The sequence below is a fragment of the Arachis ipaensis genome, chromosome B09, assembly GCF_000816755.2.
Source record: "Arachis ipaensis cultivar K30076 chromosome B09, Araip1.1, whole genome shotgun sequence".
In the NCBI taxonomy this organism is placed as follows: Eukaryota; Viridiplantae; Streptophyta; class Magnoliopsida; order Fabales; family Fabaceae; genus Arachis; species Arachis ipaensis.
The window spans coordinates 140,997,343-141,009,497 of record NC_029793.2 but is presented as its reverse complement, the minus strand read 5'-3'; the positions used below and the strand labels follow the sequence as shown (position 1 = coordinate 141,009,497).

Sequence of the window (12,155 nt, the reverse complement as noted above, 5' to 3'; positions counted from 1 at the left end):
AATGTATAAAATTTTTTTTCGTATATAAAATAAAATAATTAATTATTTTCTTAGAAAAGATTTTTCACCTTTATTTTCAAGGATACAATTTTTTTTAGGAATAAGAACAAGTTCGTCGCACACCCTGACGAACTCTATAATGAGTTCGGAAATAAAAGCAGACCTATTGGAGAGAAAGAATAAGTATGCAGATTGAGGTGGTGTAGTGTGCATCTGTGAGAATGGCTGGATCTGCTGTGGCATCGTAAACATATCTTCGAATCCGTTTTCACCCCCTGCACGGCGCCCGTCATCCAGTTCGGCACCATCAATGTGACATCAATCATGTCATGCGTATCCAGTATGGGCTGGTAGTTGGGTTGGAGTCCGAGATCGGATGAACTGAAAGGTATCTGAAATTGGGTGCCGATGTCAAAATGAACGCTCGCCTCAGGCTGCTACCCTTGATGACTGGTCCCGGCCTCCGAATGATGGGGCCCAGGCGGTCTCAAAGACAAGTAGTCACCATAAACGGATCCTGACATAGATCCCACCGTCTGGCCTGCATCCACGGCACCGTGAGCCGACGGGCTAACAGGATCTCTCTCGCGGAGAACCTTGTCGGGACCCTGCCTCCCGTGCCCTCCGCCGCGTCTACCTCTCTCCCTGGCTCTCCCCCGCCCCCTACCTCTCCCTCCTCCGGCAGTTGGCTCTAGCTCCGGCAGGTGACCATCGTCTGGCTGATGCAGGTCTGGAGCAAGCGGATGATGTATGGGCAGGTCCTCTAGCACCACCCCAACAGCGACTAAGTGTTGATTACCCAGACCGAATAACTCTGTGTGCGCCCACTGCAGGTACCATGTCATATACGGGAATGACGGACGCATGTTTATATGATGATATCTCGGCAGACGATGGTCGGCTCGAGCATCCCACATCTCATGCCAGCCACCAAGCAGCTGCGGGAACCACTCGTCGCGACTGAATCTCCCATCCAGCCTGTGCATGTCGTCAATGTTCAGTGGCCTAGTCGAAATGTGCTGCAGGCCACCGAACTGACGTACTACCAGGTCCACCAGATGCCACTCGACGATAGTGAAGCAAAGCAGTAGACATACAACCGCCGCCGAGGCATCTGCCTCTGCTATCGCCGGTGGAACAAGCCCAACCAGTTGCGGGTCAGCATATGGGGTCCACTCAACTTGTTCACAGAACACAGATGCACAACGAAATTCAGATAATCATATGCAACATGTCCAAAAGTAAACTAAACATTAATTACTTACCTTCAGTATCCGAATCCCGTTCAGCGTACGCCTGTACTGCCTCAGCTTACTCTCGCCTGTAGCATTGTTCGGCCAATATTGAATCCACCTACAGATCAAACAACAATAATATTTTATCCTTTATTATTAATAAACAACTTAATAATGATATGAATAACTTTGGTTAGTGTTTATAATACCTCTCAACTAGGGGAAAGCGACGAGCATAAAAGCCATCAGGCCGTACTAACGGAATACGGTGGTAGGCCCTAGAAAGCATCAAGCTGACGCATTCTCCCAAGTTGCGCTGACCATGCTCTGTGGCTCGGCACATCTGGCGGTACAGTCATGCCAGCACAGCCGAACCCCACGACATCTGGCTACATGTATCAAGGTCCTCCAGCAGGGGAAGCCACCTGATATGCGCCCGAAAGTCAGATGCATCGGGGAAGAGGATACTCCCTATCAACTGCATGATGTTTCCTCTCGTGTACCACATCAGGCGCTCCTCTGTGGCGTCCTACTCCAACTCTTTAAAAACCGTGTTGTGGAACCAAGTGAGCTTCACAGTCCACTTTGTCTGTGACTGTCTGTCCTCTGGATCGGGAACAACACCCAGAATCTGCTCACATAACTTCTCAATAGTCGGTCCTTGATGGTGCTGCTCCCACCCACATATGCATCCACTCACAGGATCAACGTCAATCCTGAGTCCCAACTGATAGGCCACGTCATGCAGGGTGATAGTCATCTCCCCGCACGGTAAATTAAATGTATGGGACTCAGGCCTCCACCTCTCTATCAACGCCGAGGCAAGCGACCAATCGTGCTCGAACTCGACCATATAGGCCACGTACTCAAACTCAGCTCGTCTCAGATATGGCCTAATCTGCTCCGGCGGCCGTGTCATCAAATTCTGTCTGGTGCGCAAGATCCGAGGCGCCTACCAAACGGAAAAAAATTAATAAAAAAAGGTACCGTGAAGAAATATAATAGCAAGTTCACTTTTTATTTAATACAATAAAATAAAATAAAAAGTTAAAAAATCATACCACTCGATCAAGCCTCCCAGCAATGTGCTCAACGTGATCCAATCTATACATCTCATGTTCATAACCCAATAAATGCTGCTCCATCGAAACACAGTCTAGTAAAATAAAATCACACACTAGATTATTAAAAAATAAACTAAATGAAAATTAGCTTATATATTTAACTGACGTCGTCATGTAACTAATTAATTTATAACTAACTCCACTCTAAATTTTATTGCTCACGTTTCTTTCTTATCTAAATTAACCTAATTAATTATTCCACTAATTACCTTCTAATTTATAACACAAGCTAATAACTCTGACTAAATTAACTAATAATATACTTTCTTATATTCATTAACATGTTTATAGACAATAAACAGTAACTATACTAAAAAACGGTAACATAAAATAATCTACCTAACATAACAACACTTAAAAGTACAGCAAAGGATTCGATGGTCCCAGAACATTTGGACCATTAAATGGTCCCATAATAAAATATGTTTTTTAAATTTTTTAATAACTGATAAATAGTCCTTATCTAATTTTAATTACAAATTAACCCCATATATTTTATTTAATCATAAAAATTATTTTTTATTTTATAAATTATTATTTTATCATTAATCTATTATGTTTATTAGCAATAAAAAACAAAAACAATAACGAATTAAATCTTCCATTGATCGTAATAAACTTTTTGGCTATTCCAATCGATTAAAAGATTATATTTGATCCGTGACGTTCGTCATTGATTGGATTATCAAAACAATCAATTGAATTTCAGGTTTCCATAACTCAACTATAGGTTGTTATCACAAAACAATCGATTGAAAATTGCAAGGCAGCATGATTTTCACAAAAATCAATCGATTGGTCATATTACCCAATTGATTAAACGATGACTAAAATGTGAATTTTTAATAATTCAATCAATTGCTTATAATACCCAATCGATTAAATACTTCAAAACAACATGAGGTCTCAATTCAATCGATTGGTTGTGTTACGCTTGATATAGGTCGTTTCCTTCGTCGTATTATAATAAGGATATTTCGTACAAGTGCCACAAAAAGAGTTATACAAATCTGATATAGTATTGCAGTTACTATTGTTGCACCCGTACAGCTTTGGCGTTATCATTCCAGCAGCTGAAGGGAGGAGGCAGGAGATGGAAGGTGAAGTAGGGCCAAGAACGGTTGGACTAAGGAGAAGATCCTTAGATAGATTTGATTGCATGTAAATATGGTTCAGGTTTTCAACGCTAGAATACAGATTACCTAAGCAACCAACGGCAACTTCCTTGGTTAAAAGCTTGACGACGGTAGCAAGTGGCAACTGAAGCAAGGTAAAGAGAAAATCCACCACTTCTTTAGAAGCTTCTGCAAACAGCACTTTCTTTCCCTTTGTGTCTATCAGAAGCTTCATACTCAAACTAGTTTTAGTGGATGTGTTGGTCGTCATGCCTCAAAGACAGAGATGGAGTAAAAATGGGTGATTTTTTAAGGGATATATAGAGACGAAGGAAGCTGGAAATCCCATTTAATTGGTGCATGCATGCGCCTCGAGAGTCCACACCGCTTACCTTTCCAATACCACTAATAGTTATCTCAACTCTTCAAAATATCTTCAACAACTGTTTAATAATTTAACCGGTTTTGTTAACTACACAATCAATTTTGTGAACAATGTGAATAATAGGTTTTAGAATTAGTCTAATAAAGTAAAAAAGAAAAATTCTATTTTTAAATTATCTCTTAAACTCTAATATTAGGACAACCATTTGCATATCAAATGAATTGAATATTCAGTTATTGTTAATTGTGTATGAGTAAACTAAATAAAAAAAATAACTATCCAATTAAGAATCAACATAACCATCTACATACCTATAACATAACCATCTACATACCTATTGAATTGAACATCCAACATATATTAATAGTAACTACTTAATCAAACTAGCCACATAAATAATCCGTATACCTAATGTACTAGACATCTGACTTGTTATTGATAAATGACGATCCAGCATCACAAAGCCATTCATCCAAATTAGACTTCATTTACATGCATGTGACGGTTATACACTATGAAAATGTAACAACGTATGGCACCAGATATCGACGACACTACTGCACACGACGAGAATGCGATGGGGCCTGCATGGCCGGCTGCGGATGGGCAGAAGAAAAGAAGTTGCACGAAAATGCTGTAACACGATCTCACATTGCAACAGAGTGCAAATGGGAGCAACAGAATGCAAATGGGATGAAGAGAGGCTAGGCGACGTCGGCAAGAGGCTAGGCAGTGTTAGACCGGACAATAGAAAAGTGCAGCGGCACTGAAGTGATTCTACATACGAAAAATCACAAATAAAAAATAAGAGGTTAGCATATTACTAGGAGTAACAGTACCAGTACCAATTTTGATTCGGTTTAATTACAATTTTTTTAAATTTAAAATCTAAAATTAAAAATAATTAATTAATAATTTAATTTATAATTTTAATTTTAATTCTTTTTTTTATTTTATTATTTATATTATTTAATATTTTCATTGCTTTTCTATTTTTTCATATACTGTTCGTCTGTTCCATAATTTAATTCTACATATTTCTTCATTGTTTATTGACCAACAAAGTAAAAATGCAAATTCCTCTCTGTGTGTTTTATTCACTACTATCTGCTTGTCATCTTATTCACGTCCTTCTAATAATTAAACCTCTTACATTTTAATATTATATATGTTATTGTATATCGACCCTACCACAATAATAAGAACCTTTTCAGGATTGTAAATTCAAACAAGGAAATGTTAAATGCCACATAATAATAATAGTAATACCAATAGTCAACAGGAAATGCTACTTTTGAGTTATGACTACACATATTGAGTCAACTAGAGAGCAGAGCATCTCATCATAAGGATAGGATGCATCGTTCAAAATACATACATACATTAACAAAACACAAAATAGAGGCATTCTTAACATTTGATTTGAAACCGCGAGGCTCATAGATGAAACTACTTGAATATCTCTTTATGTGTCTATATTCTTGAGGAAGACGCTTGTCAACACCATCTTAGACTGCAATGAGGCCTTCAGTAGCCTTAAGCCCTGTACAACAGACGCACATCATATGCATTTCGGGACCTAAAATAACAACAAACTAATATTTATTATGAATCAAGAGAAATAATAACAAGATAAGATACCTCGTTCATTCCAAGCTGAACTACCTTCTCTTGCAAGGCACCAACCTCCTTCACATTGAACTTGTTCAGCAGAGTAATACTTGAAATGGTTGACATGGGTTGAATCACCAAATCGTCCATCACCATGTACGTCACAACCTCTTTCACAAACCCACTACTTCCATGTACCTTTCCCGTGGCAGCAGCTGATGATGGAAGAAGAAGACCAGAGATGGCGGTTGACGATGAAGGGAAAGCTGGATTCAGCAGAACATCTCTGGATAGGTTTGGTTGCATGAAACTGTCACCAAGACCCTCCACGCTCTTATAGAGATTGCCTATGCCACCCACCATAGATTTTTCTGTTAGAAGCTTCACCACTGCACCGAGTGGCAACTGCAGCAAGTTAAAAAGGAAGTCCACCACTTCCTTGGAGGCTTCGGCGAACAGAACTCTCTTGCACTTTGTGTCGATCAGAAGCTTCATGCTCACATTTGTGGATGCGGATGATGCCATGATCCCACAACAGCTTGCTCTGAGAGTTGGGGTATGCATTCATTTATAAATGATGTTGAATACTGAATAAAAGAGGAGGCTTGCAGTTATCCAATGGTCATTGTATTGATCAAGGAGAGGATCAGAGAATTGTCTTATCAAGAATCGGAGAGTACAAGATACTAGAGAATAGGGTAATCATTTCCTCTCATATAGTTTCTCTGTTTAGTTTCGGAATTTCATTTCCAACCAACTTAGTTTCTTTTTTATTTTTTGTATTTTAAATTAAACAAAGGGTTTGCAGTAGGGATGCACATGGGGCCGGGTGAAGTCTGGTTTGTAGTGATCCGAATCCGACCCTAAATAATGACCGGGTCTATTTATGAGATCCTTACCCGATCCTAAACCCGATGAAATCGTGTTACTTTCGGGCCACACTTAAGCCGGGTTTAAACCGGGTGAAGTCCGGGTCTTGATCAACTTTATCACGACATCACCAAAAATTAGATTCTACATCTTTTGAACCTCTAAATTTTGAAAAATAATTATTCCATAACAATGCAACATTCGCATAATAATAATTTAGAATCTAATAATAATAATTTAAAGTTTCATAATAATAATTATATCAATTACACATTAAACATTCAAAGTTCAAAAGACAATTAAAACAAAATTAACAACCAACACAAGATTAACATAATAATAATAATTTATAGTGTCATACCAACCTATAACAACAAAATATTAAGTAGCAAATAACTACACGGGTCCAACGGATCGGGGCTGGGTGACCCGAGTCTTGGCCCGAACCCAATTTAATAAATAACCGGAGCCATCTATTGAAACCTCGGATCTAACCGGCCATAACAAAACCGGACCAAATTAACCCCAAAGTCATCGGATTCGGTCTGGGTCTTCGGACCGGACCGAATCTTGTGCACCCCTAGTTTGCAGAAAGAAATAAAAAAAGAGGTTACGGATAACTAAACGAGAGAAAGAGGAAAAAATCATATAGTTGCAAAGAAAATACAAGAGTAAATGTGTATTTTGATCTCTTAATGATTTTTTCAAAAGATTACATGTTTTTAATTATTTAAAACTATTATATTTGTAAAGAAAATCAAAACTAATTTAGACAAAAGGTGATCAATTATAGGACAATTTACATAAATAAATTGTTTGTTCTTTAAATTTATGCAATTGTCTTGTTTCCAATATGAAGACGTAAATACATTGTTTCATATATTTATAAAAACTGTTATTGGTAGTTAGTTTAGTCACGACATTAATGTGAACTGTGGTAATTCCATATCTAATATATGAAACCGACCAGATTGTTAAAGTAATGAGAAAAATAGCAGTTAGATGCGCGCATAAAGTTTATAAGACGTGATTGTATCAAGAAAGAATATATGTATAACTCAAGTGGGAGATTGTTAGAAAATTATTTTAATTTCCTAATTTGTTTGTGGGCAATACATATATTAATTATAATCACAAATTATGCTATTTCAAATTAAATAACTTATATAATAGTGATCTCATTTATTGTTATAAATGCTAAATTAAATAAGTCATTATTACTTTTAATTTGAAATTAAATGAGAATAAAACTAGATATTATCTTTTGTTTTTTACATAATTATCTTTTGAATTTTAGATATATTATTTTTTGGACTTTATACTATTTTATTTGGGATTTAGGGTTTAATAGGTGCCATGCTCAAATATAGATAGTGCCTTCCGTGTTTCGGTCTCCAATATACTAAAGCCGCCTTTGTTGCTTTTTTCCCATTAAAAGAGTTGCAATTTAACCACCTAAAAATACAGAAGGCTTTTTACAAAATCCAAATCTTTTTAATAATTTCTGATTTCTATGAGCAAAGTACACTTTTGCATTATAATATATTTTTAGTGATTCAATATAGATGATTTGGATTAATAAAATAATTTATTTCAAGAAGAACAATAAAAGGTACTGTAAAAATTGCTTTGATCTACAGAGAAGGGAAAAGGATAGGTGGATCTTTGATGATGGAGGACTTGATTTTGGGATACAGCACGATCCCTATCAGACTTGACATTGGTGGTGGAACAGGGACATTTGCTGCCAGGATGAAAGAAAGGAATGTGACAATCATCACAATTCATAAGCACACTGGATTTGGACGGTCCATTCAGCCACTTCATTGCATCAAGGGGATTGATTCCATTCTTGCACACTGGAGGCTTCGGCGAACAGAACTTTCTTGCACTTTAGTGGATGCGGATGATGCCATGATCCCACAACAGCTTGCTCTGAGAGTTGGGTAGGCATTCATTTATAAGTGATGTTGAATAGAAGAGGAGGCTTGCAGTTATCCAAAGGTTATTGTATTGATTAGAGAATTGTCTTATCAAGAATCGAAGTACAAGATACTAGAGAATAGGATAATCATTTCCTGTCATATGGTTTCTCTGGTTTAGTTTCGGAATTTCATTTCCAACCAACTTAATTTTTTTTTATTTTCTGTTTTTTAAATTAACAAAGGATTTGCAGAAAGAAATTAAATAAAAAGGGAGAGAGGTTATGGATAACTAAAACGAGAGAAAGAGAAAAAAATCATATAGTTGCAAAGAAAATACAAGAGTAAAGTTTTGATTAAATAAATTAAGAAAGTTTGAGTTATATAGTAATTTTAGAAGAGTGTGAATATGTATGACCAAATAAAAAAAATTCAAATTAATTTTTATTTGAATGCATATACATATATGATTAGCTATAATGTATGGATATTAACGCAGATACAAGATATGACATGAGATACGTCGATGTACGAATTTTAAAATTTGATAAGACACGAGGATACGTATATATATAAAATATAAAGTATTTTTTAGATAAATTATAATGATATTTTATTATTTTATTGATATTAAAATATAAATTATTTTTTAAATTATTTTTAATATTTTATTTTATTTATATAAAGTATTTAAAATATTTTTTTAATTAATAATAATATATACTATTTATAATTTTATTTTAGGTCCAAACATGTTAGAGATATGGACAAGAACACTAGGTATTTCCATAACATAGCATCGACAATAAGGAGGAACAACAGAATTGATTCTTTAGTGATTAATGGAAGATTGGTTCGAAATCAGGCCAAAATAAAGAATGCGATTATGGGTTTTTATAAAGAGCTGTATAGGCAGGAGCAGGCCCCTTTAATTGGGATCCGTGATGGACTAGTCAAGCAGATTACTAGCGAAGAGGCAGCAGTTCTAGAGGAAATGTCGTCGTCGTCGGAGGTACGAGAGGCAGTTTGGGATTGTGAGTCCAGTAAAGCTCCAGGTATTGATGGCTATAACATGAACTTCATAAAGAAATGTTGGGATGAGCTTGGTCAGGAGTTTACTGCAGCTGTGTTGGGCTTTTTTCAGAGTGCTAAGCTACCAGTGGATGTTAATGTCACTTGGGTAGTACTAGCTCCAAAATTTGAGGGGGCCAAGGAGATCAAAGACTTAAGACCGATTAGTATGGTTGGCTGTGTCTATAAGGTGATATCCAAAGTGTTAGTAAGAAGAATGCGATCAGTGATGCCACATCTAGTGGGAGAGACTCAGTCTGCATTTGTAAAGGGTCGCAAAATACATGATGGTGCCCTCATTGCTTGTGAGACAGTCCAATGGCTTAAGCTGCGAAAGAAACAAGCGGCAATTGTTAAACTGGACTTTCAGAAAGCCTATGACAGAGTGAGATGGAGCTTTGTGAATATAGTACTGCAGAAGATGAGTTTTGGTCTTAGATGGAGGACCTAGGTGAAGGAATGTGTGACTACAGCATCTATGTCATTGTTAATCAATGGGTCACCAACCAAGCCGTTCAAGATGGAGAGGGGCCTCAGGCAAGGCGATCCACTCTCCCCTTTCCTGTTTGTTCTTGTTGTTGATGTTCTGCACAGGATGGTGGGGGAGGCGGTTAGAAATGATAGAATTTCTCTACTGCTGGTGGGAAGGGACAACATAGAATTGTCGCATCTCCAATTTGCAGACGACACAATTCTTTTTTGCCCACAGAAAACGGAGACTCTAGTGAATTATAAGAGGCTTCTGTGTTGTTTTGAGTTAATGTCTGGCCTGAGTATCAACTTTGAGAAGTCGAGTCTAATTTCAGTCAACTGTGAGAAGGAATGGGTGACGAATATGTGTGGTCTGTTGGGATGTGCTGAAGCGGTCTTATCTGTCAGGTACTTAGGAATTTCTCTTGGTGCTAATCCTCGGTTGGTGAAGACTTGGAAACCAATCCTAGACAAAGTGGAAGACAAGCTGAGCTTATGAAAAGCTAGATCTCTCAACAAAGCGGGTAAGTTGGTCCTCATAAAATCTGTTCTAAATAGTCTGCCAGTTTACTACTTAAGCCTGTACAAGATGCCAAAGGGGGTTGCAGAAAAGATCATTGGACTGCAAAGAAGGTTCTTGTGGAGTAAAGAAGATGGGAACAACGGGATTCCATTAGTGAAATGGGAGGTAGTTCAAGCGCCAAAAAAGCTAGGTGGCTTGGGGGTGGGAGATGCTCTAATTAGGAATGCCTCGCTTTTGTTCAAGTGGTGGTGGCGCTTTTCAAAGGAGGATTGCCCACTTTGAAAGAGGGTTGTTTGCTCTTGCAATCAGTTGGACCCAACTGTTATGTTATCAAGCCAACCTCTACCATCAAGAGGGGGCCGTGGAAAGATATCTGCCACCTTAATATTAAGGAGCAACAGTCAAGAGATATGCTGATCCGGGGTCTGTCTATGGAGGTTGGAAATGGCAGAAACATTCGTTTTTGGGAGGATATTTGGTTACAAGGTGGCTCTTTGAGAGATTGTTTTCCGAGACTCTTCTCTGTTTCAAATCAACAAGGATCCGTAATAGGGGACTGTGGGTTTTAGGATGGGTTAGAGTGGGTATGGGACTTCCAATGGAGGAGAGAACTCCTCCAATGGGAGTTAGAGCTGCTCAACCAACTTCAGAACTGGTTACGGGTTGTGAGGTTATCGGTTGATAGAGAGGATTCAATTGTATGAAAATTTGATAAAAATTGTGTTTTTTCTACTAGTTCTTTTGTGCAGGTGCTACAGCAGGAGACTCTCTCAGCTGACATTATGAGTTACAACTTCACAAGCTCCATTTGGAGAAGCTTGGTTCCTCCAAGAGTTGAGCTATTTGCTTGGTTTGTGCTAGTAGGCAGGGTCAACACGAAGGAGAGGCTGAGTAGACTTGGCATTATTAATCATCATGACAATATATGTGTGTTGTGTAAAAAGGACATAGAATTTGTACATCATTTATTTTTTGCTTGTGAGTTTACGTGGCAGGTGTGGTGTGCATGGTTGACGTTCACTGATCGAGCTTGGACCATCCCAGGAATCGTTAAAGAGTTCTTTGAGAGTTGGACTGGAGTAACAGGTGGGAAGTCTGAGCAAAAGAAATGGCTGATAGGATTTTGCGCAATTATTTGGAACATCTGGTTGGAGCGGAATAGTAGAGTTTTCCATAGAGTAGAGACAAGTGCTGAAGGAGTTAAGATTCTGTCCTTCTTGAGCTATAAGGAATGGTGTGGAGTGGATCCGTTTGGTTGTTGATGGCAATGCCGGAGATGACAACGGATTACAACTTTTCTTTATGTTTATGGTTTATTTTGGTTGTTCTTAGTTTCCTTTGCTCCACTTTACTGTGTTGAGCTACTTATGTTCAAAATTTTTTTTTTATTTTTGATTAAGACACTATTATACATAAAAACGTATGTCAGACGAATGTCATATTCAAAATGTATTCGACACCTAAACACATCAACTCAACGAAATATTCGTAAAATTGATTAGTGATTTGATTGCATTTTTAAATTAGAGAAAAATTGTGAATGCAAGTTGCATGTGTGTTTACATGTATATTGCAAGTAATTAACATTTTGTGTATTTACATGTATGCTGATAGATAATTTTGCCAATTTATTTTTATTAATTAGCTATATAAAGGTCAAGGGTTTAATGCTTCAAGGTGTGCATCACTTCATAATGTAAGACAAATAGACAAGTTGTGTCTTAAAAATATAAGTTAAAATTATAAATTAAAATATTTTTATTAAAAATATAAAAGGTCTAAATTTCTAATATTATTTGTTTTATATTTATTAAGAGAAAATATTTAA

General features: G+C 37.3%; 2 protein-coding genes across 2 annotated transcripts; both read right to left on the bottom strand.

The window, feature by feature from the left end:
- On the bottom strand, positions 3,191-3,748 carry LOC110267317. Its single transcript, XM_021112573.1, has one exon. It carries the CDS (start codon positions 3,743-3,745, stop codon positions 3,266-3,268), a length of 480 nt encoding a protein of 159 aa, XP_020968232.1. The 5' UTR covers positions 3,746-3,748; the 3' UTR covers positions 3,191-3,265.
- On the bottom strand, positions 5,097-6,031 carry LOC107616239. Its single transcript, XM_016318223.2, has 2 exons — positions 5,501-6,031; positions 5,097-5,402 (listed from the first exon to the last, which is right to left on the bottom strand). Exons 1-2 carry the CDS (start codon positions 5,993-5,995, stop codon positions 5,325-5,327), a joined length of 573 nt encoding a protein of 190 aa, XP_016173709.1. The 5' UTR covers positions 5,996-6,031; the 3' UTR covers positions 5,097-5,324.

Excerpts from the sequence above, each read along its gene's own strand:
- LOC110267317 (XM_021112573.1), bottom strand. The coding sequence starts at position 3,745 with ATGACGACCAACACATCCACTAAAACTAGTTTGAGTATGAAGCTTCTG.
- LOC107616239 (XM_016318223.2), bottom strand. The coding sequence starts at position 5,995 with ATGGCATCATCCGCATCCACAAATGTGAGCATGAAGCTTCTGATCGAC. Across the intron at positions 5,403-5,500 it reads TTCAGCTTGGAATGAACGAG|GGCTTAAGGCTACTGAAGGC; the intron begins GTATCTTATCTT and ends TCTGTTGTACAG.